We start from the raw sequence: 24366 nt of genomic DNA, 5'->3' as shown, positions 1-24366 counted from the left end.
ATCTTGGTTTGGAATATTAGGACTTCCCATGTAGGTAACAGATACTTGGTGACAACCACTAATGACAGCCATTACTTTATCCCTACCATGTAGCCTAGCACAATGGCCACCCTGCCCCTTGATTACATTAGGTTATCTTCACTGGTCAAATGCTTTATGGTGGAGAATGGCCTTGCCGCCTTATGTGTGCCGGGAAGAGCCAAACGTCTTCACAAGGCCTCCTAGAACAATGGAGAGGCAGCATCATGCAGACTGGATGAATTACACTGCAGAAACCAGATCATTTAAAGGGGATGTCCATTTTAAATATGGTCTATGCTCTATTTCTCCCTCCCTGTAAAGAAGATCTCCATTAATACTGTGGACACGACCTGGAAATAGAAACGGATCCAAAGGACAAATAGCTATGTCTAAGGAACACGTCCACCTAGAACCATTGAGCTACCCAGACATATAACCCAATTGTCCACTTTGATGCATCTCAGTGTCCTATAAGTTATTGTTCAGTGACAACCTTTATAAAAGGCCTTACAACGAACATCGTGGTTGTCGCTCTGCATGGTACATCAGTGTGCGTTGTTTCGCCCTTCCATTCCTCTGCCTGTGTGTCATTTTTTTTCTGTATCTACGAACCAAAGGTTTAAGGGTAAGCAGAACCAGGAGGCACAGGATGAGCAGGGTCTAGCTCCGCCTTATATATGAGTGCTGCAGTGCATGGATTTGTGGGAGGACATAATAAATGGAGACTATAAAGGGTGACATAAATGCTTTCTGTAAAATAGAAATGGAGAATTGACGCAGCTTTCCCTCCCACAATATACACTTGCATTTTGCACTGGTGACGCCCCCTCCAGAGCTGCATTGTGCAGGGCAGGGAGGATTTGCAGTGCACGGATTACACTGGTGGGAGGGTCTTTTGTCACTTCCATAGTACACCGCTCATTCCATCTGCTGCAGAGACTGCGGGCTGCACTACAATGACAGGATCTGCACTGGAACAAAGGCAAATCCCATAATACACCCCCAACCTCTGGACCCAGCACCGGGGCATGGAGGAAGCTGCATGACCTACAGGGTGTGCACACAAGGTGAGGAGGGTGATGCTCCCAGATGATGGCCCTGCCTATAGCTATGCAGCATCTGACATGACACTACGTGGAGGTATATGCTGTGTGTATCCAGTATATGACTGGGTCTGGGGATGATACATATACAGTATATAACGGGTCTGGGGGTGATATATATACAGTATATAACTGGGTCTGGGGGTGATATATATACAGTATATAACTGGGTCTGGGGGTGATACATATGCAATATATAACCGGGTCTGGGGATGATACATATACAGTATATAACGGGTCTGGGGGTGATATATATACAGTATATAACTGGGTCTGGGGGTGATATATATGCAATATATAACCGGGTCTGGGGATGATACATATACAGTATATAACGGGTCTAGGGGTGATATATATATAGTATATAACCGGGTCTGGGGATGATACATATACAGTATATAACGGGTCTAGGGGTGATATATATATACAGTATATAACCGGGTCTGGGGGTAATATATATATACAGTATATAACCAGGTCTGGGGTTGATATATATACAGTATATAACTGGGTCTGGGGGTGATATATATATACAGTATATAACCAGGTATGGGGATGATATATATATACAGTATATAACCGGGTCTGGGGGTGATATATATATATACAGTATAAAACCGGGTCTGGGGGTGATATATATACAGTATATAACGGGTCTGGGGGTGATATATATACAGTATATAACCGAGTCTAGGGGTGATAGATATACAGTAGATAACCGGGTCTGGGGGTGATATATATATACAGTATAAAAGCAGGTCTGGGGGTGATATATATACAGTATATAACGGGTCTGGGGGTGATATATATATACAGTATATAACCGTGTCTGGGGGTGATATATATATATATACAGTATAAAAGCAGGTCTGGCGGTGATATATATATATATATATACAGTATATAACGGGTCTGGGGGTGATATATTTACAGTATATAACCGGTTCTGGGGGTGATATATATATATATATATATATATACACACAGTATAAAAGAAGGTCTGGGGGTGATATAAATACAGTATATAACAGGGTCTGGGGGTGATATATATACAGTATATAACCGGTTCTGGGGGTGATATATATACAGTATATAACCGGTTCTGGGGGTGATATATATTTATATATATATACAGTATAAAAGCAGGTCTGGGGGTGATATAAATACAGTATATAACGGGGTCTGGGGTGATATATATATAGTAAATAACGGGTCTGGGGGTGATATATATATACAGTATATAACCGGGTATGGGGATGATATATATATATACAGTATATAACCGGGTCTGGGGGTGATATATATACAGTATATAACCGGGTCTGGGGGTGATATATATACAGTATATAAAGGGTCTAGGGGTGATATATATACAGTAGATAACCGGGTCTGGGGGTGATATATATATATACAGTATAAAAGCAGGTCTGGGGGTGATATATATACAGTATATAACCGGGTCTGGGGGTGATATATATACAGTATATCACGGGTCTGGGGGTGAAATATATACAGTATATAACCGTGTCTGGGGGTGATATATATATATACAGTATAAAAGCAGGTCTGGTGGTGATATATATATACAGTATATAACAGGTCTGGGGGTGATATATTTACAGTATTTAACCAGGTCTGGGGGTGATATATATACAGTATATAACGGGTCTGGGGGTGATATATATATATACAGTATAAAAGCAGGTCTGGGGGTGATATAAATACAGTATATAACGGGGTCTGGGGGTGATATATATACAGTATATAACCAGGTCTGGGGGTGATATATATACAGTATATAACGGGGTGATATATATACAGTATATAACGGGGTATAGGGATATTATATATATATACAGTATATAACCAGGTCTGGGGGTGATATATATACAGTATATAACGGGGTCTGGGGGTGATATATATACAGTATATAACGGGGTCTGGGGGTGATATATATACAGTATATAACCGGGTCTGAAGGTAATATATATACAGTATATTACCGGGTCTGGGGGTGATATATATACAGTATATAACCGGGTCTGGGGGTGATATATATACAGTATATAACGGGGTCTGGCGGTGATATATATATATATATATATACAGTATATATCCAGTTCTGGGGGTGATATATATATATATATATATATAAAACTGGTTCTGGGGGATATATTTATACAGTATATAAGCAGGTCTGGGGATGATATTTATACAGTATATAACCAGATATGGGGGTGATATATATACAGTATATAACCGGGTCTGGGGGTGATATATATACACTATATAACCTGTTCTGTCGCGATATATATACAGTGTATAACCAGGTCTGGGGGTGATATATATACAGTATATAACCGGTTCTGGGGGTGATATATATATATATATATATATACAGTATATAACCGGGTCTGGGGGTGATATATATACAGTATATAACCGGGTCTGGGGGTGATATATATACAGTATATAACCTGTTCTGTCACGATATATATACAGTATATAACCAGGTCTGGGGGTTATATATATATACGGTATATAACCGGGTCTGGGGGTGATATATATATACAGTATATAACCTGTTCTGTCGCGATATATATATATACAGTATATTACCAGGTCTGGGGGTGATATATATATATACAGTATATAACTGGTTCTGGGGGATATATATACACAAAGTATATAACCGGTTCTGGGGGATATATTTATACAGTATATAAGCAGGTCTGGGGGTGATATATATACAGTATATAACCGGGTCTGGGGGTGATATATATACAGTATATAACCGGTACTGGGGGATATATATACACACACAGTATATAACCGGTTCTGGGGGATATATTTATACAGTATATAAGCAGGTCTGGGGATTATATATATATAACCTGTTCTGGTGGTGATATATACACAGTATATAACCGGTTCTAGGGATGATATATTTGTACAGTATATAACCGGGTCTGGGGGTGATATATACACAATATATAACCGGTTCTGGGGATTATATATATACAGTATATACCCGGGTCTGGGGGGGGTCTTCTGAACCCCTGAGGTTGAGTCTATAATGCTTTACAAAGGTAGAATGTGAGCTCCAGGAGGCCGTGGAACAGATCTGTTCCAGAGGGATAAGAGACCTTTTGGCCCAACTAGTAGAGACTGTTCGGGTGGAGTGGGCAGTGACAAAGGCAGGAGGACGTCTATTTTTGTAAGCAAAAGATTCTTTGATGGCCCCTCTGACCCATCTATTTAGAGTAGGCTTAGAGGCCTTCTTCCCTCTATTCCTGCCAATGAACAGGGTAAGAAGATTCTCTGACCTTCTGAACTCCCGGGATCTTTCAATGTAGATTCTCAAACATCTGGCCACATCCAGAGTATGGAGGGAACTTTCTTCTGGAGAGGAAGAAGAGGAACATAACACAGGCAAAAGACACAACTTGATTAATGTTGTGCACAGAGGCAAAAAGGTGGGTAAGAAACGTAAAAGGACTCTGTCCGGTAAAAATAAAGTGTATGGCTCATACACCAAAAAAGCCTGAAGCTCTGAAATGCATTTGGCCGAAGTTACGGGCAACAAAAAGGTTACTTTCATGGATAAAAACTTAAAGTCCACTTCTTCCAGGGGTTCAAAGGGAGGACCACTCAATCCTTTAAGCACCACTGAGAGATCCCACTGCGGTATAGGTCTTAAAGTGCTAGGCTTAAGACGTACGGCTCCTTTAAGGAACCTCTTAATCAGAGGGTCTTGATGTAAAGATCTGCCAAAGGCAGCGGACAGAGCTGAGATCTGTACCTTGAGTGTAGAAGGGCTGAGGCCCTTATCTAGTCCATCCTGCAGGAACTGGAGAATAGCAGATACTGGAGGATGGTATTTGATGAGATGCACACCATAGAAGAAAAATACACTTTACCCTGGCGTAGGGCTTGACTGTCGCAGGAGCTCTGGAATGAGACATCGTTCTTAGGACCGCTGCTGATAGCCCTTCAGGCTCTAGAAGGGACTCATCAATCTCCAGGCTGTAAGATTGAGTCTGGATGGATCCAGGCAGAGCTGAGTGCCCCAGGACACCAGGTTCTGCATTGGGGGAAGCTTCCAATATTGCCCTCGGCTCATCTGCATGAGCAGAGTAAACCAAGACCTCCTGGGCCAGAATGGAATCAAGGCTATTACTGAGGTTTGGTCCTGCCGAATCTTCATAAATACCCTGGGTATCATGGCGATGGCAGGAAAGATGTAGGCCAGTCTGAACTCCCATGGAATTGACAGAGCATCTACTGCTAAGGGATTGTCCTTCCGATACAGGGAACAGAACGTTTTCACTTTGGCATTGCAGGATCCAACAAGGTTGGATCAAGGACCTTCCATCTTTGACCTGCTTCCACCACTTCAGTGAGCGGCAGGCTTGTGATGACAGGGAGCACTTTGTCTCTAGCTCTCTGGGAGTTCGATCCCATAGACTCAGAACTTCCGCTTCCGCGAATATGCCACAAGGCCCAAGGAACCACATCCATGACTGCTGACATTAGGCCTAACATCCTCATCAATACTCTGATACTTACCCGGTGGGGAACCATGAGTTGATCTGCAGTCTTGGAAATGCATGACTTCCTTTCCGGAGAAAGGGAGAGCGTCATGTTGGTAGAATCTATTATGAACCCTAGAAACCTCCTGGTAGTGGAGGGAGAAATCTCTGACTTCTGCCAATTGATAATCCAGCCCAAACGCTGGAGGAAGGACTGAGCCTGCAGAAGATGAAGATGAAGAGTCTCTACCGAGTGGGCTTTTAGGAGCCAATTGTCCAGATATGGAATGATCTCCAGGCCTCTCAATCTGAGGGGAGCTACAACAGCTATTACCACCTTGGTAAAGATATAGAGGGCGTTTGTGATGCCAAAGGGAAGAGTGGCAAACTAAAAATGTTTCACCGTCCCCCTGAGACTCACTGCCACTCGTAGATACTTCCTGTGGGCCTGGTACACAGGGATGTGAAGATAGCCATCCTTTAGATCCAGTGTAACCATCAGGTCCCCAGGGCTTAGGATGCTGATTACCAATTTGATGGACTCCATCCGGAACCGCCTCTTCTTTATGAATTGGTTGGGGTAGCGGAGATCTATGATCATGCGCCAACCTCCTGTGGCCTTGGTAACCAGAAAAACTGACGAATAAACGCCGGACCCAATGTCTTCTGGAGGAACCTCCTCCAAGGCCCCTTTCCACCTGTATTCCAGTATAGACTCCTCCAACACCGGTTGCTTCTCGCGGGGAAGGAATTTTGTTAAAACAAATTTTTCAGGGGGAACAGAAAGAAATTCTATCCTGTAGCCTGTCCTTATTATATTCAGGACCCAGGGATCTGGAACAAACTCTGTCCAGGTATTTAGAAAAAAAAGTTAAACGGCCTCCGACTGGGAGGTCTAAAAGAATAGGAGTCAAATTTATGACTGATCTGGCGGAAGGGGAGGGCCGTCACTGGTCAGCCTTACTGTTTTTGTTCCCACCGGAACTATATGATCCTCCCTTCCTGGACCCACGGCCTCGCTAAGGCCTGGATTGGTCCTGAAAGGATCTGGACCCTCTACCCTGCCTAACCCTAGCCCTTGTGGTTTGAGAGAGACATTTACCTTTTTTATCGGCAAGACTGGAAGGTCCAGTTCGGCCCCAAAAAGCCTTCCTGGCTGGTAAGGGAGGCTGCATAAATTATACTTGGAGGCATTATCTGCCACCCAAGGTTTTAATCATAATGGCCTCCTACCCACTGAAGAAAGGGCCTTAGCCTTAGAGGCTAACTTTAACTGCTGTGGGCTGGAGTCACACAGAAAATCCACGGCAATTAGAATGGACTTAAACTGCGCCAGGATGTCATCAGGATATCCGACTGCACCTGCCAGAGGCGTCTTTGAAGGAAGATGGCTACCTCCGTAGAGGATATAGCCACAGATGCAGCAGCAGCAGCGGTGGAGTAAGATCTTCTCAAGGTGCATTCTACCCGCCTCTCCATCGGGTCCTGTAAATTGGAGCCGTCATCAGCCGGGACAAGGGTCCTCTTAGACAATTTTGCGATTGCCAAATCAACTTTGGGCACAGTGCCCGACTGATCTAATTGGGATGACACAATCGGGAACATGGACTTGAAGTGCTTTGAGATGACCGGTGCTTTCTCAGGATGCTTCCATTCTAGCTTTATTAACCGAAACAGAGTCTCGTCAACTTTGAAGGCCCTTGGCCCCCTAGAGGAGGACTCTGAAGCTTCCCCGGGATCACCGTTCTGGTCCCCCGATCGGATGGATCTAAGTAATCTCTGGGTCTTCTCTACAGGAAAGAAGTACCTTACGGCCTCTTCTTCCTCCCTGCAAGACTCAGAGGAATGGACTTCGTCCATGGTATGGTAGGCTTCCTCCTGCATGGGAGTAGACATCTGAGGAGATTGGGCATGGGATCTTCTGGACAACAAGGAATCCTTTAGGGAGTTCATTGAGGACTCCACAAAGTCCTTTACCCAGACTACTACCTCCTGTATGGTAGGCTCCATATTAGGCAGAGGAGGAGGACGGCAAGAGGGACACCTATTAAATTCAAAGGTGTCTGCTAGAGGGGTGTCACAATCCCAAATATCTGCGCTTGGATGTCGCTTTGCGGCCAGACCGATCCCTATCGGCGGCAGAAGACATTTTCTGCAGAAAAAGTAAGCCATAATGAATGAACAATCCTTATTCATTAGAGAAAGAGAACAACCAGACATACGCACAATAAGTTGCTAACTACAATAGTTTCTGTAAGTAACCAAACCAGGCTGCAAACAGAAACAGCCTGGATGGACGGAGGCTTTTTATAATACAATTTGGCGCCAGATTTGGCTAAGCCCCGCCCCAGGAAGTGACGTCAGACGCCAGGGAAATTAACAAACTTTAACTACATTTTGCTATAATTGCACAAAATAACCACTAGAGGGAGCAGGCGCAGCAGCTACACACAGCGCAGCAGGTGATTGGAGGCTGAATATATACAGAATATAACTGGTTCTGGGGGTGATATATATACAGTATATAATGGGGTCTGGGGGTGATATATATACAGTATATAACCAGGTCTGGGGGTGATATATATACAGTATATAACCGGGTCTGGGGGTAATATATATACAGTATATAACCGGGTCTGGGGGTAATATATATACAGTATATAACTGGGCCTGGGGGTGATATATATACAGTATATAACCAGGTCTAGGGGTGAGATGTATACAGTATACTAGAAAAGGGACAATATGAGGGGACTTGGCCTATTATATTATTACTCTATCTCATATACTCTTATATTTATCAATCTGTCTATCTTTTGCCCTCCATAGATTCCATTCCATATATATATATACATAATCCCCTCCACAGTTATCCTCCACCGGATCCTATATGGTTCTAGGATGTGGTAATGCAGGATTACAGGCCGAGCTGGATGGACAGATGTCTTTTTTCGGCCTTATGTACTATGTTACTGTGTATCTCACACCTGGGGTTGAGTCTTGTCTCCGACCCCGCAGAGATTGGCATTTCACTCCTGTGAGGTGGATGGGGTTTATCACGGCTGCACAATGATGTGACGCGGCTGCCAGGATCTTCCAGAGGCCGGGTTCTGTGGTGAAAAACATCAACCTCAGGACAGGGCTGTGGTGGAGGCTCCCGTGGTAGGCCCTGACATCACATATCCATAGAATTACTGCCCCTGCCAGGACAGGGCCAATGACTGGAGCAAATATGGCGTCCTGAGGATCATCTCCAGTAATGTTCAGCTCTATAACTGATACCCCAGAAAGAAGAGCATCCCTCTCCTCAGTCTGCATGTTCTTAGTAAGAAGAAGGCCAGGTGCCATATAGGTATATAGGACCAGGAAGCCTTCAGCACGATTACCTATATTATATACATCAGTGATATCACATTACATCCTGACAGAAGGTCTGAACCACAAGGTCACCAGGGACCGGAGACCCACAGAACCTGAGAAAGACAGAAAGCAAACATCAAAAAGTTACACATGTTCTGAAATGGAGCGTGCTGGTATAACCTGGGCATCTCCTGTATATAATTATATATGTACAGCTGGTATAACCTGGGCATCTCCTGTATATAATTATATATGTACAGCTGGTATAACCTGGGCATCTCCTGTATATAATTATATATGTACAGCTGGTATAAGTTATACATCTTCTTGTATATAGTGATATGGAGCATGCTGGTATAACCTGGGTATCTCCTGTATATAATTATATATGTACAGCTGGTATAAGTTATACATCTTCTTGTATATAGTGATATGGAGCATGCTGGTATAACCTGGGTATCTCCTGTATATAATTATATATGTACAGCTGGTATAAGTTATACATCTTCTTGTATATAGTGATATGGAGCATGCTGGTATAACCTGGGCATCTCCTGTATATAATTATATATGTACAGCTGGTATAAGTTATACATCTTCCTGTATATAGTGATATGGAGCATGCTGGTATAACCTGGGTATCTCCTGTATATAATTATATATGTACAGCTGGTATAACCTGGGCATCTCCTGTATATAATTATATATGTACAGCTAGTATAAGTTATACATCTTCTTGTATATAGTGATATGGAGCATGCTGGTATAACCTGGGTATCTCCTGTATATAATTATATATGTACAGCTGGTATAAGTTATACATCTTCTTGTATATAGTGATATGGAGCATGCTGGTATAACCTGGGTATCTCCTGTATATAATTATATATGTACAGCTGGTATAAGTTATACATCTTCTTGTATATAGTGATATGGAGCATGCTGGTATAACCTGGGCATCTCCTGTATATAATTATATATGTACGGCTGGTATAACCTGGGCATCTCCTGTATATAATTATATATGTACAGCTGGTATAACCTGGGCATCTCCTGTATATATATTTATATATGTACAGCTGGTATAAGTTATACATCTTCTTGTATATAGTGATATGGAGCATGCTGGTATAACCTGGGCATCTCCTGTATATAATTATATATGTACAGCTGGTATAACCTGGGTATCTCCTGTATATAATTATATATGTACAGCTGGTATAACCTGGGCATCTCCTGTATATAATTATATATGTACAGCTGGTATAACCTGGGTATCTCCTGTATATAATTATATATGTACAGCTGGTATAACCTGGGCATCTCCTGTATATAATTATATATGTACAGCTGGTATAAGTTATACATCTTCTTGTATATAGTGATATGGAGCATGCTTGTATAACCTGGGTATCTCCTGTATATAATTATATATGTACAGCTGGTATAAGTTATACATCTTCTTGTATATAGTGATATGGAGCCTGCTGGTATAACCTGGGTATCTCCTGTATATAATTATATATGTACAGCTGGTATAACCTGGGCATCTCCTGTATATAATTATATATGTACAGCTGGTATAAGTTATACATCTTCTTGTATACAGTGATATGGAGTATGCTGGTATAACCTGGGCATCTCCTGTATATAATTATATATGTACAGCTGGTATAAGTTATACATCTTCTTGTATATAGTGATATGGAGCATGCTGGTATAACCTGGGCATCTCCTGTATATAATTATATATGTACAGCTGGTATAAGTTATACATCTTCTTGTATATAGTGATATGGAGCATGCTGGTATAACCTGGGCATCTCCTGTATATAATTATATATGTACAGCTGGTGTAAGTTATACATCTTCTTGTATACAGTGATATGGACCATGCTGGTATAACCTGGGCATCTCCTGTATATAATGATATATGTACAGCTGGTATAAGTTATACATCTTCTTGTATACAGTGATATGGAGCATGCTGGTATAACCTGGGTATCTCCTGTATATAATTATATATGTACAGCTGGTATAAGTTATACATCTTCTTGTATATAGTGATATGGAGCATGCTGGTATAACCTGGGCATCTCCTGTATATAATTATATATGTACAGCTGGTATAAGTTATACATCTTCCTGTATATAGTGATATGGAGCATGCTGGTATAACCTGGGCATCTCCTGTATATAATTATATATGTACAGCTGGTATAACCTGGGCATCTCCTGTATATAATTATATATGTACAGCTGGTATAAGTTATACATCTTCCTGTATATAATTATATATGTACAGCTGGTATAACCTGGGTATCTCCTGTATATAATTATATATGTACAGCTGGTATAAGTTATACATCTTCTTGTATATAGTGATATGGAGCCTGCTGGTATAACCTGGGTATCTCCTGTATATAATTATATATGTACAGCTGGTATAACCTGGGCATCTCCTGTATATAATTATATATGTACAGCTGGTATAAGTTATACATCTTCTTGTATATAGTGATATGGACCATGCTGGTATAACCTGGGCATCTCCTGTATATAATGATATATGTACAGCTGGTATAAGTTATACATCTTCTTGTATACAGTGATATGGAGCATGCTGGTATAACCTGGGTATCTCCTGTATATAATTATATATGTACAGCTGGTATAACCTGGGTATCTCCTGTATATAATTATATATGTACAGCTGGTATAAGTTATACATCTTCTTGTATATAGTGATATGGAGCATGCTGGTATAACCTGGGTATCTCCTGTATATAATTATATATGTACAGCTGGTATAAGTTATACATCTTCTTGTATACAGTGATATGGAGCATGCTGGTATAACCTGGGCATCTCCTGTATATAAATATATATGTACAGTTGGTATAACCTGGGTATCTCCTGTATATAATTATACATGTACAGCTGGTATAAGTTATACATCTTCTTGTATATAGTGATATGGAGCATGCTGGTATAACCTGGGCATCTCCTGTATATAATTATATATGTACAGCTGGTATAAGTTATACATCTTCCTGTATATAGTGATATGGAGCATGCTGGTATAACCTGGGTATCTCCTGTATATAATTATATATGTACAGCTGGTATAAGTTATACATCTTATTGTATATAGTGATATGGAGCATGCTGGTATAACCTGGGCATCTCCTGTATATAATTATATATGTACAGCTGGTATTAGTTATACATCTTCTTGTATATAGTGATATGGAGCACGCTGGTATAACCTGGGTATCTCCTGTATATAATTATATATGTACAGCTGGTATAACCTGGGCATCTCCTGTATATAATTATATATGTACAGCTGGTATAAGTTATACATATTCTTGTATATAGTGATATGGAGCATGCTGGTATAACCTGGGCATCTCCTGTATATAGTTATATATGTACAGCTGGTATAAGTTATACATCTTCTGTATATAGTGATATGGAGCATGCTGGTATAACCTGGGCATCTCCTGTATATAATTATATATGTACAGCTGGTATAACCTGGGTATCTCCTGTATATAATTATATATGTACAGCTGGTATAACCTGGGCATCTCCTGTATATAATTATATATGTACAGCTGGTATAAGTTATACATCTTCTTGTATATAGTGATATGGACCATGCTGGTATAACCTGGGCATCTCCTGTATATAATTATATATGTACAGCTGGTATAAGTTGTACATCTCCTGTATATAATTATATATGTACAGCTGGTATAAGTTATACATCTTCTTGTATATAGTGATATGGAGCATGCTGGTATAACCTGGGCATCTCCTGTATATAATTATATATGTACAGCTGGTATAAGTTGTACATCTCCTGTATATAATTATATATGTACAGCTGGTATAACCTGGGCATCTCCTGGTTATGTTAAATAATATTGTTGCTTTTTCCCTTTAATGTCCAGCACTCAGACGTGATATTGCGAGGACTGCGGTGGGTAGATGTATGGCTTGTCTTCTGGTACTGTAGAGGTCTTGTCCTAATTATCTCTCAGGGATTACAGAGCCGGCAATGTTATAATGGGCCAGATGCTCCGTCTGCGTCCTCCTGTTCATTTATGGAGACACGTGGCTCTCCCGGCCTTCGCCCAGTGTTGTTTATCCTGTTCTGCCGTCACTGATTTTGATAAAAGCCGCTGACAATAAAAACAAGCTGGGACAGTTTGCGTGTCTGATTTTATGGCACTGCCACAAAATGGGGTGTCCAGGGCCCTCGTGGCACGCTCTTCTCTCTTTTCATTGGATATTCCCAGGTTTAATATGCTGCTGGTCCTACAGATTAGATTTTTTTTCTATATTTATATTTTATTTCACTTAGTTTTACAAAGGTCAAACCTAAAATTGTGCCAAAGTAGATACCTCACATGCCTGATTCTGAAGAGTCGAGTAGTTGCCGTTGAACCCCTTCCATGTGTCAATTAAACTATCATTTTCTCAATAGCCGTCCAGTGTAAATGCACAAAAATACTACCAATACAGCTGGTCCGTGATCACAACTGGATGTGCCTACAGGAAAACCAGTTACATTACATCATTTACATGCAGCCATCTCCTCCACAGTGCGGGGAGCAGTGATCGCTAATGACATCGCTCGTCCCCATACAGACTTGTTGTTTGCCGGCAGTAGATCGTGCTTAGACAACACGATCTGCTGCTGGCCAACCATGATGTAGGTGCCTACACATATGATTCAATTACCTGATGAATCAGTAACTCGCTCTTTCATCGGGTAATCGGTGGCACCTTTGCGCTGTCATAATCGCTACCAAGCATTCCCATGAGCGCTCGTGGGCGATTATCTGGTGGCTTGTGTAGAGGGCCCCTAAGTCTCTTCTCCTCGGACGCTTCCACCATAGCCTGGTAATGGTGTGAATCACTTGTTTGAGGGTTTTTTTGTCTTCTGGTACAAAACCAGATCTACATATAGTAAAGTTACATGTAGTGTATGACATTTAAATCCACTTACATTGTCGCAGACAGAGGACGGCAACCTGACACGTGTTGTCCTGTCCTTATCTCCAAGGGGATTACGAAAAGCTGGCCAGCAGTTTTGTGATGGATCAGCTGCTACATCCTGATCAGAGTAATTAACACTCCTCATAAATGTAAAACTAGAGAAATTTCACCCTCACGATAGGGTAGGTTGTCTTATTGCTATGAAAGTTCATTGCCGATCACTGGCCTGTGTAAATATCCCAGCCATCAGCCAGCAATGCAGGAACAGCAATGCTCATTTGTCGACAGCAGTTCCCCCCCCCCCCCCCCCAATGCTGATGGTTGACAAGAATGATGGTCAAAGAGGACAACTGCCATGGTTTGATGGGTAATCCTAAGTGGAAATGTGTAAGGAACAATGGTTGTAGGATCACTGTGCTAACTAACCAGTTTGGCTTAGGGCTATTCCTAGGGGAGTAATCCTGGTGATCACTCAAATAACCTTTTAATCCCTGAACTTCGCTGCAGGCGAGCCACCAGGCACCTACCTCTTGGAAAAGTCCTTGTGTATTTGGCAGCTGACCCCCAGGGGTCAAAGACAACGGAGGCATCAGGCAATACTCCGGTCAAATAGGCCGTGGTCAGGAAGAGGACATGCGTATCCATAAAACTATCCGAGGTCAGGACAAGAAGCAGAGAATCAATACGACGAACAGTCAGAAGTCAGGACAACCAGTGGAGAATCAGAATTGGTAAATGGGCAGATATGGGCACATGGAAAAGCACACCTTCACTAGTAAATTAGAAAGCTAGGATACTAAAGCTCAGGCACCCTCCCCTAGGGAAAGGTGCCTTAAATACCCTAAGGTGACTGTTCAGGTGGCTGGGAGAGACTTAGGCAATTGAGCACTGGCCCTTTAAGAGTCAGGAGATGCAAATGCTCTAAGAGAAAAAGGAAGAGGCCTTTGCACCATGATGGGACACTGGACTAACGTGGTCTTCCACCAGGATAGGTGATAGGAATCCTGTACCTGTCCAGATAGGAGGACAGCAGCAGCACAAAGTGCCTCTATGACACAATGGTTGATGATGATGGCTGAGGATATTTGATGGATGACAAAGTATGAGAACTGCTGGTGATGGATATTGATAGAGATGAAAACCATAAACGACTGTTTGGTGACTAACCCAAATTGTCTCTTAATTGCAGATATTCACGAATCTAATGAGAGTGAAACATTTTTAGTGACTAAATTACTTCACAAAGAAAATAATTATGAGTGTCTCATCACTACTGTCCCGAGGAGCAGTGGATATTCTTGAGGAGCTCCAAATGTTGACAGCGAAGACGATGGAGAAAGTAGAAATCACAAAACAATATGAAGTCATCAGGGAGCTTGGGAAAGGGACATATGGAAGAGTTGATCTGGTGATCCATAAAGCAAGAGGTGAGATCTAATTTACAGAAAATGAAAAGTACTTTGCCCATGAAGGTGGGCCCCAATTCACAACTTGTAACAGGGCCCCCACATACCATGTGCTTTTTATATTATTAGTGTCTTGTGGGGTAGGGCCTGCTTCCTCTGGACCCCACAGAGCTATGACCCAGTTAGCCCCAACAGTAGTGGACATCTGCAAAGACCTTTTGGGACATAAACTTTCTTTAATTCCAGATACTGAAAACTTCTAAACTACATCTCACTTTAGTACTATAATATATTGCTCACAGACTGAGATTTAGTCAGTGGTAGGGTCTGGGTTCTCCAGTGGGTATCTGACGAGAGGTCTTGCGGGAGGCAGTGACCGGTCCACTCATGTGACAGAGGCATTGTTGTAATGAGGCAATTGAGTCAGCGGGACATCACAAACTGATATTGAAAGAAGCAGGATCCACAAGAAGCACAGAATATTTCAGGAGATACATTTACATACACCTTAGACACATTCATTACAACTCAGGTTTTCACAATTGCTGACCTTTAATAACGGTGAAATACAATGATTTATTTCATCTTGTATTTCTTTCCTCACATTCCCAGTGCCTCAGAAGTTGACGTACCCATGGTTAGTATCTGGTAGCATTGCCTCATAATTGTCGAACTTAGATCAGGGGTTGTGGCTGTTCACACACGCTTTTCCAGTTCTGCCCAAAAAATTTCTATGGGATTGAGGTCAGGGCTTTGTCATGGGACAACGTGATTACCTTCACGTTGTCCTTAATCCATTTTGCCACAACCTTGGAAGTTTGTTTGGGGTTATTTTCCTATTTGGAATATCCATGTGTGTCCAAGCTTTCACTTTCTGGTTGACATCCTGAGATGTTTCTTTAATATCTCTACATGATACAATCTATGATGTGAACCTCGTCCTTCTGCAGTAAAGCACCTCCACAACATAATCCGGCCCAGTGATTCACGGTTAGGATGTTGTTCTTTGGATTGTGTAGGCCTCGCCCTTTTGTCTCCATGCAGAACGATGGTCATTAAAGGCAAACAGTAAAATTTTTGCTCATCAGACCAGAGGACATTTCTCTAAGGCCTCTTGCAGACGAACGTAAGGGCTCCGTGCACGGGCACCAACCGTGGGCCAGCCGCATGCGGATCGTGACCCCATTCGCTTGAATAGGGTCTGCAATCCATCCATTCCACGAAAAGATAGAAATTGTCCTATCTTTTTGCAGAATGGAAGCACGGAACGGAACACCACAGAAGCACTCCGTAGTGCTTCCGTTCCACACCGCAACTCCGGATTTGCGGACCCATTTAATTGAATGGGTCCACATCCGTGATGCGGAATGCACACGGCCAGTGTCCCAGGAATTGAGAAAAACCAATGTGGTCAATGTGGATGTAAACATTTGTCTTCAACTCTAAGCGTGGCCAGGGGCGTTGCTAAAGGCTCATGGGCCCAGGTGCAGAAATTCAGCTTGGGCCCCCCTTCCCTCTTTGTGGTCAGGGGCGCACCTAGCCCTTTCTGCTGCCAACTTCTCAACCTAATCCCTTCCCTTCAGCCCTATTGTGGAAGACATACTTCGAAAACATTACATACAGAGCTACAGAATATACAGGGTAATACAGCGCCGCATATGTACCTCTTAAATCCAATGATGTCTCGTCTGATGTAGACATTCTCTTTCCTCATCTTCTTTCAGACCAGACCGCCATGATCATGTCTTTCAGCCATTTCTCGTCTCTGCAGAGTTTGACAGACATCTTAGTTTCTTACTTTTCTATTATCCTACCACCTTTTCAACACCCGATCCTGCCACCCCAATACTGCGCCCGCTGTGCTCCCCAATACTACACTGCAGAAACAGATAATCCCCCTGAAAATACTAGTACCACACAGATAGTGCCTCCTTCAATAATTATTGGCACACAGCGCCCTAAAAAATAACTGCATCCACCAAATAGTGTCCCTGTCACTAACAGTGTAAACATAATGTCCACCACAATAATAGTGCTCCCCAAAGTCCCACCAAGAGTAATAATTCTCTGCCAGTGTGTATAGCCCCTTACCTCTCATATCAGACCCCATATCAGACCTCAAATCAGAACCCCATATCAGACCCTAAATCAGACTGCAATATCAGATCCTCAGAACAGACCCCCATATCAGACCTCAAATCAGAACCCCATATCAGATCTTAAATCAGACCCCATATCAGACCTTCATATCAAACCTCATATGAGACCACCATCAGACCTCCCCCATATCAGATCTCAGATCAGATCCCCTTAAAACCTCCATGTCAGACATCAGATCAAAGACCCTTTACACCTCCATGCCAGACCCCCATTTCAGACCTCAGATCAGACCCCCTTTAGACCTCCATATCAGACCCCCATTTCAGACCTCAGATCAGACCCCCTTTAGACCTCCATCAGACCTCAGATCAGACCCAAAATAAATAAATTCACTTACCTCTCCTGCTCTGCTGCCACTTTCCTGGTCTGGCGGCCTCCACTACAGTCAATGCTCCCTGGTCTTCTTTGGGCCCACGCTGCACTGGACCTGACTACGTTCAACGTCACGTTGTGACATTGTACACAGACAGGACAGTGCAGCGTGGACCTGGAGACCTCAAAAAGATCAGGGAGGGTGAGAATAGCGCTAGCAGCATTTCACTCCCCACGCCTCCTGCATACTAGTGAGAGTTTCCATAATGGAAGCGCTCACTAGTATTCACTTTATAAGACACACTGCGTCTTATAAAGTGAAAAATATGATAATTGACGGTGCGCCACTGGCAAGGGTGGCCCTGGTTGGTTTAAAGGGATTCTGTCACCTCGTTTTAGCCTATAGAGCTGCGGACATGCACAGCTAGATCGCCACTAGCATGTCCACAATATACCGGTCCCATAGGGCTGTGTGCTTTTATTGTGTTTAAAAAATGAGAAGGTTAGGGCTCTTTCACACCTGCGTTCTTTTCTTCCGGCATAGAGTTCCGTCGTCGGGGCTCTATGCCGGAAGAATCCTGATCAGTTTTATCCTAATGCATTCTGAATGGAGAGAAATCCGTTCAGGATGCATCAGGATGTCTTCAGTTCCGGACCGGAACGTTTTTTGGCCGGAGAAAATACCACAGCATGCTGCGCTTTTTGCTCCGGCCAAAAATCCTGAAGACTTGCCGCAAGGCCGGATCCGGAATTAATGCCCATTGAAAGGCATTGATCTGGATCCGGCCTTAAGCTAAACTTCGTTTCGGCGCGTTGCCGGATCCGACGTTTAGCTTTTTCTCAATGGTTACCATGGCTGCCGGGACGCTAAAGTCCTGGCAGCCATGGTAAAGTGTAGTGGGGAGCGGCGGAGCAGTATACTTACCATCCGTGCGGCTCCCGGGGCGCTCCAGAGTGACGTCAGGGCGCCCCACGCGCATGGATGACGTGATCGCATGGCACGTCATCCATGCGCATGGTGCGCTCTGACGTCACTCTGGAGCGCCCCGGGAGCCGCACGGATGGTAAGTATACCGCTCCCCCGCTTCCCGCTCCTACTATGGCAACCAGGACTTTAATAGCGTCCTGGCTGCCATAGTAACACTGAAAGCATTTTGAAGACGGATCCGTCTTCAAATGCTTTCAGTTCACTTGCGTTTTTCCGGATCCGGCGTGTAATTCCGGCAAGTGGAGTACACGCCGGATCCGGACAACGCAAGTGTGAAAGAGGCCTAAGTAAAGCCCCTTGGGCTCCTTACCAGGCTCATTTACATATCTATAAAATCATTTTTTAAACACAATAAAAGCACACAGCCCTATGGGACCGGTATATTGCGGACACGCTAGCGGCGATCTAGCCGTGCATGTCCGCAGCTCTATAGGCTAAAAGGAGGTGACAGAAACCCTTTAAGAACCCAGTTCCAATTGCGACCACTGCAACCCCTGTAGCTTGTGGAGGGGCAGCCATATGTTATTACTATTATTTGACAGTTTCAAACAATCTTTTTTGTCACTTTAGGTATAAAGATGGCCTTAAAATTTTTGAGGAAGAAAACAACAAAACAAAAGAGTTTCCTGCAGGAATATTGTATTTCACGCTACCTGTCGGCCTGTCCCTATATTATTGGCATGTACGACATTGCATTCGAGACAGATGAATACTACGTGTTTGCACAAGAATATGCCGTGGCTGGGGACCTCTTTGATATCATCCCTCCTCAGGTAAAGATGTGCAACAAGGAAGCAAGGACACTACTTGTGGTCCCTTTAAAATGTTATAAGAGTTTTTGTCGTGACGCCAGTTTAATTTCAGCAACGAGGGACAGAGTCCCCCGTTTAGTAGATATGGTAGTACCCAGGATAGGAATGCCAGAGTTGTGTAGGGTGGCCTAAGGTCCCTTAGTGGTGTAGCACTTGTCACGGTGCTCCTACCTGGATACGCTGGAAGCCCAGGCGTGGTCGTCCGTTGCAGAAAAGAGGTAGGGATGGTGGGATGAAGAAATGAATTGGAGTCCAGACTTGGTGATAAACTTGACAACAACTTTACTTGAATAAACTTTCATCAGGCAACAATCTTCCAATGTTTTGTTGGTCACCAGCAAGCTTTGGCATAAATTCTGGCAGGCGAACACATTCATCTCTGCTACATCAGTTGCTCTCTAGCTCTGCTTTGATGACAGGATTAAACAGAAACTTTTCCTTTCTGCTGAACTTTACTTTCTGTAGTCTGGTCTGTCTCTGTCTTGCTTTATCCAGGGGAGCTTCCCCTCCCTGGCTCCTGAGGCTTGTAGCTTTGGCCTCCAGATCCTACAGAGCTGATGGTGCTCTGCTGGCAAAGGCAGGGCTTGCCGAGCCAGGCTGAGCTCCCTGCTGCACAACCTGCCTTTAACAGGGAGGTACTTTCAACTGACCTTCACTATCTAAACTTCTCCTAGAGGGAGAGAAGAGAATGGAAAGAAGGTTCCATCCTCTGTCCCTGTAGCTCTGCCTTACTCGCCGCCATCTGCTGGTGAACCAGGCACATTACATATAAATACAACAGTTGCATGGAAATGACACATTTTATATGATCAGGATATAAATTCATAAATGATGTTACATTAACCATAGAAGATAGTGGAGAGGCATAAAAGGTGGTAATGCCACTTTGAGGCATTACAGATGGAAAACTACATGTTCACCTAAGGGCTTACAAGAATGTGAAATCTTTGAAGCCTGTTACACGAGAGCCCCTTATCTATAAGCATAAAAATGTTGCCACACCAACAAAATGTACACAGTATTATTCCATCTTAAGATCTGAAAGAAATGTATTTTCTGTCCTTCATTCTTTTCCTTACTCTGTTCTCTCCAGGTTGGTCTCTCCGAGCATACAACCAAACGCTGCATCTACCAAGTAGCATTAGCCCTGGATTATCTCCACCACCGAAAGCTTGTCCACCGCGATATCAAACCAGAAAATATTCTCATTTTTGACAAAGAATGCCGAAAAATTAAACTCTCCGATTTTGGCATGACCAGGATTGCCGGCACCACGGAAAAACGTGTTAGTGGAACCATCCCTTACACTGCTCCCGAACTGTGCGAAACATCAAAACACAGTGGATTCTTGGTGGAATATAGTATCGACGTCTGGGCCTTTGGGGTCCTTCTGTTCTGCATGATGACTGGGAATTTCCCTTGGGAAAAAGCATTACATTCAGACTCGTTTTACTATGAATTTTACCAGTGGCAAAAATACAAGAATGCCAACGTGCCATCACAGTGGCGGAGATTCACCTCTCATGCCCTTAAAATGTTTAGCAAATTGCTTTCCATCGAGCCGGAGAAAAGATGCTCCATTAAGGATATCCTCTGGTATTTTGGCAAGACTTGGCTGGTCACTAAGGAAGACTCCCATCCTTCAGAGGCAAAAACCAACGGTGAAGTCTTTGTACACATTAAGACGCAAGCTCTTCCTTACATCAATGGCAACACTCTAGATAACAATAAAAGCGACACCAGCCCTAGTTTATCCTTCTCCTCGTGCAGCAGCTACGAGGACGTCCCGAAAGAGAGCAACGCAAATACCATCTTAGTGTCTGCGCCCATCGAGATATGCGTATGAAACGTCTCCTTCACCGTGTACTATATACAGACGGAGCAGTTTTCTTTTGGACTAATGGCATGAGCAGCAGATGTCATCTGGGACATCAATCGCGTCGTCCATATACATGCTACAATTTAATAGCCTGAGAAGTCAATGGAGCTGTGTAGATGAGAGCATGCCCAACAATCAGAAATACTCGATGTTATGCTGAGGCGGATACGAGGATGGCCAACTGTTGGTGATGTCCAGGCCTTTGCCCATCTGTGGCCATGTATATGTTACGACGAAATCGCATCTTGAACCATGAATTCACAAAATAATAACTTAAAATGTTGTGTATTCTATTTATTATAAATTATCTAAATTATTAGTAGTAGTAGTAATTATAATTCACTTTCATTATGTTATTTTATTGTTGACGTTTTCCAGCTTCTGTTACCTACAGATGGGCTGAAATAAACAATATGCCCACAATCACCCAGTAAATCCCTTACCAACCCGGCGCCCATGTTTCTGTGGTCCTCCACGTTTCTTTATTAATACTGCTACATCGATGACACATTGACCGCAGAGGTCTCGTACCGTATATACTGGCAGCACCTACGCGAGGCAGTATAGAGCGTCTTCTCTGCGGCAATGTAGGCCACACATGTCTTCTCATTCTAGGTTCCAAAGAGTCCAAAAAACCTGCTCTGCCTGTGAACTGTAACACTGCAGAACATTACAGGTACTCCTCCATGAGCCAAGAATCTTACTGTTATGTACGGGCATTGTCCCGGTCACAATCATATCATCCTTGTGCTGACCAGTCATGTGTATACAAGAAACACAGCAGCATATTACAACTTTTACTTCTTTTACGTAGTGGTTTTTCCGTAATACTTTACCTTGGTGAATTTTGTTAAAAATTAAAAAAGGCAATACAGTGTGAATGTGACACCATTTTCAGCTTTTTTTAAAGGCTACTTTCACACTTGCGTTGTGAGGATCCGGCAGGCAGTTCCGTCGCCGGAACTGCCTGCCGGATCCGGAAATCCGTGTGCAAACGGATAGCATGTGTAGACGGATCCAGATGCGGATCAGTCTAACAAATGCATTGAAACACCGGAACTGTCTCTCCTGTGTCATCCGGTATTTATTTATTTTTCGAATTTTTAAAGGTCTGCGCATGCGCAGACTGGAAAACCACGTCCGTTTTTCCAGAACACTTGGCATTAATGCATTTCAATAGAAAATAATTGCAAGTGTTTCGGAATTTTGGCCGGAAAACATGCCGCAGCATGCTGCGGTATTTTCTCCGGCCAAATACCGTAAGAGGGACTGAACTGAAGACATCCTGATGCATACTGAACAGATCGCTCTCCATTCAGAATGCATTAGGATAAAACTGAAGCGTTTTTTTTCCGGTATTGAGCCCCTAGGACGGAACTCAATACCGGAAAACTTTAACGCAAGTGTGAAAGTACCCTAATATTGAGTGAGCTTAAAAAAACAAAAAAAAAACAACTGTATTATAAACAGCTACTGCAAAAAGTATAGAGCTAAAAGTAACTGAAACTCACAAAAGTCTGACGTAAAAAATAAAATGAATAATTATACCTAAAACTAACAGTTTTTCATGATACTTTGATGGCACAAAAAAAGGTTTAATACAGTTTGGGCTCAGCATGCATGTGGAAGCTGCATTCCCTCAGCGGAGGTAGTATTCAGTGTAGGTTCCAGTCCTAAAGAGATCGCCTTGACGCCAGCGGACAGGCACAAATAATTTTGGTCAAAATATATTTGCCAAGAATCTCACATTTAGCCCTCATTCACCCGACCGTTGTTTGGGTCGTATCCGAGCCACTTTTTTTGCTGCTCAGATGCGGACCAATTCCCTTCAATGAGGCCGCAGAAGATGCGGACAGCAACTTTTGCAGTCTGCAAAAACTTTTACTACCAATTCCACAAGAATCCACAGAGAAACAAAAAGTGTCAATTCGGAAAACAGGCAAGTATCAAAAATAAAACAAATCCTGCAGTCGCCTCTCCTGACGCTCCCATGGGAATGCAGAAATGCAAACCCACGTCACAGAGTAACATACAGCAGATCGAAAAATCCACAGCACCGCCATTTTCCTAGTGTGTGGTTGAGGTCTGAACACGCCATCCATGCAAATGTTCTGCTCGCAAATCTGGACACAACATACTCAGTCATGTCTGAACAAGGTGCTGTATGTCCGATTCCCTTTTTTTTTTTTTTTGGGGGGGGGGGGGGTATACATTCTGGATTATGTTTGGGTAGAAAGGCTTTTTTTTTGGGGGGGGGGGGGACTGCAGTGAATACATCATGTCCAAATGCACATATAGAGTCCACTCGATCAATTATAGTGGTGAACTGTGCAGATGCCGATGGCTTCCCTGGTGACCACAGCTCATCATTAGGGATCTGTTCAGCCAAAGGCAGCCTAATTCACGCAATGGACAACCCCTCCAATATTAATGGGGTTGTCTGTGGTTCATACATATTCTGGTAGCATACTGGACATGTTGCTACATTCCGGGTAAACGCTCGCTATACCTCTTCTCTTTGCAGCAAATCCTGTCCTCCACACCTTCCATCCTCCATTGCTCCCTCCGAGGACCACTCCTCCGACCTCCAGGAAGCTACGGTGCATGCGCTGGCTGGCCGATTAGTCAAGTCAGTTCTGCATTTCAAATCACATGGGACTGAGGTCAGGACTATTTGGCCAGGCATTGGATGGTTTAGTGAGGTCCTCGGATCGACCCCGCCGGGGTCACATGGGACTGAGGTCAGGACTATTCAGGCAGGGGTTGGATGGTTTAGTGAGTTC

General features: G+C 43.1%; 1 protein-coding gene across 1 annotated transcript; it reads left to right on the top strand.

Moving 5' to 3' along the window:
* Positions 1–955: 955 nt before the first annotated feature.
* Positions 956–21856, top strand: LOC122942288 (serine/threonine-protein kinase SBK1-like). Its single transcript, XM_044299811.1, has 4 exons — positions 956–1088; positions 15216–15453; positions 19463–19665; positions 20798–21856. Exons 2-4 carry the CDS (start codon positions 15282–15284, stop codon positions 21548–21550), a joined length of 1128 nt encoding a protein of 375 aa, XP_044155746.1. The 5' UTR covers positions 956–1088; positions 15216–15281; the 3' UTR covers positions 21551–21856.
* Positions 21857–24366: the final 2510 nt, after the last annotated feature.

The sequence above is a fragment of the Bufo gargarizans genome, chromosome 6 (assembly GCF_014858855.1).
Source record: "Bufo gargarizans isolate SCDJY-AF-19 chromosome 6, ASM1485885v1, whole genome shotgun sequence".
Classification (NCBI taxonomy): Eukaryota; Metazoa; Chordata; class Amphibia; order Anura; family Bufonidae; genus Bufo; species Bufo gargarizans.
The sequence above is the reverse complement of the archived record's forward strand: the minus strand, read 5'-3'. Positions and strand labels throughout refer to the sequence as shown.

Bases quoted from the DNA above. Each gene is read 5' to 3' on its own strand.
- LOC122942288 (XM_044299811.1), top strand. From the start codon at position 15,282: ATGAGTGTCTCATCACTACTGTCCCGAGGAGCAGTGGATATTCTTGAG. The intron at 15,454-19,462 runs GTGAGATCTAAT...TTGTCACTTTAG, and splicing joins GGTGATCCATAAAGCAAGAG to GTATAAAGATGGCCTTAAAA. The intron at 19,666-20,797 runs GTAAAGATGTGC...TGTTCTCTCCAG, and splicing joins TTGATATCATCCCTCCTCAG to GTTGGTCTCTCCGAGCATAC.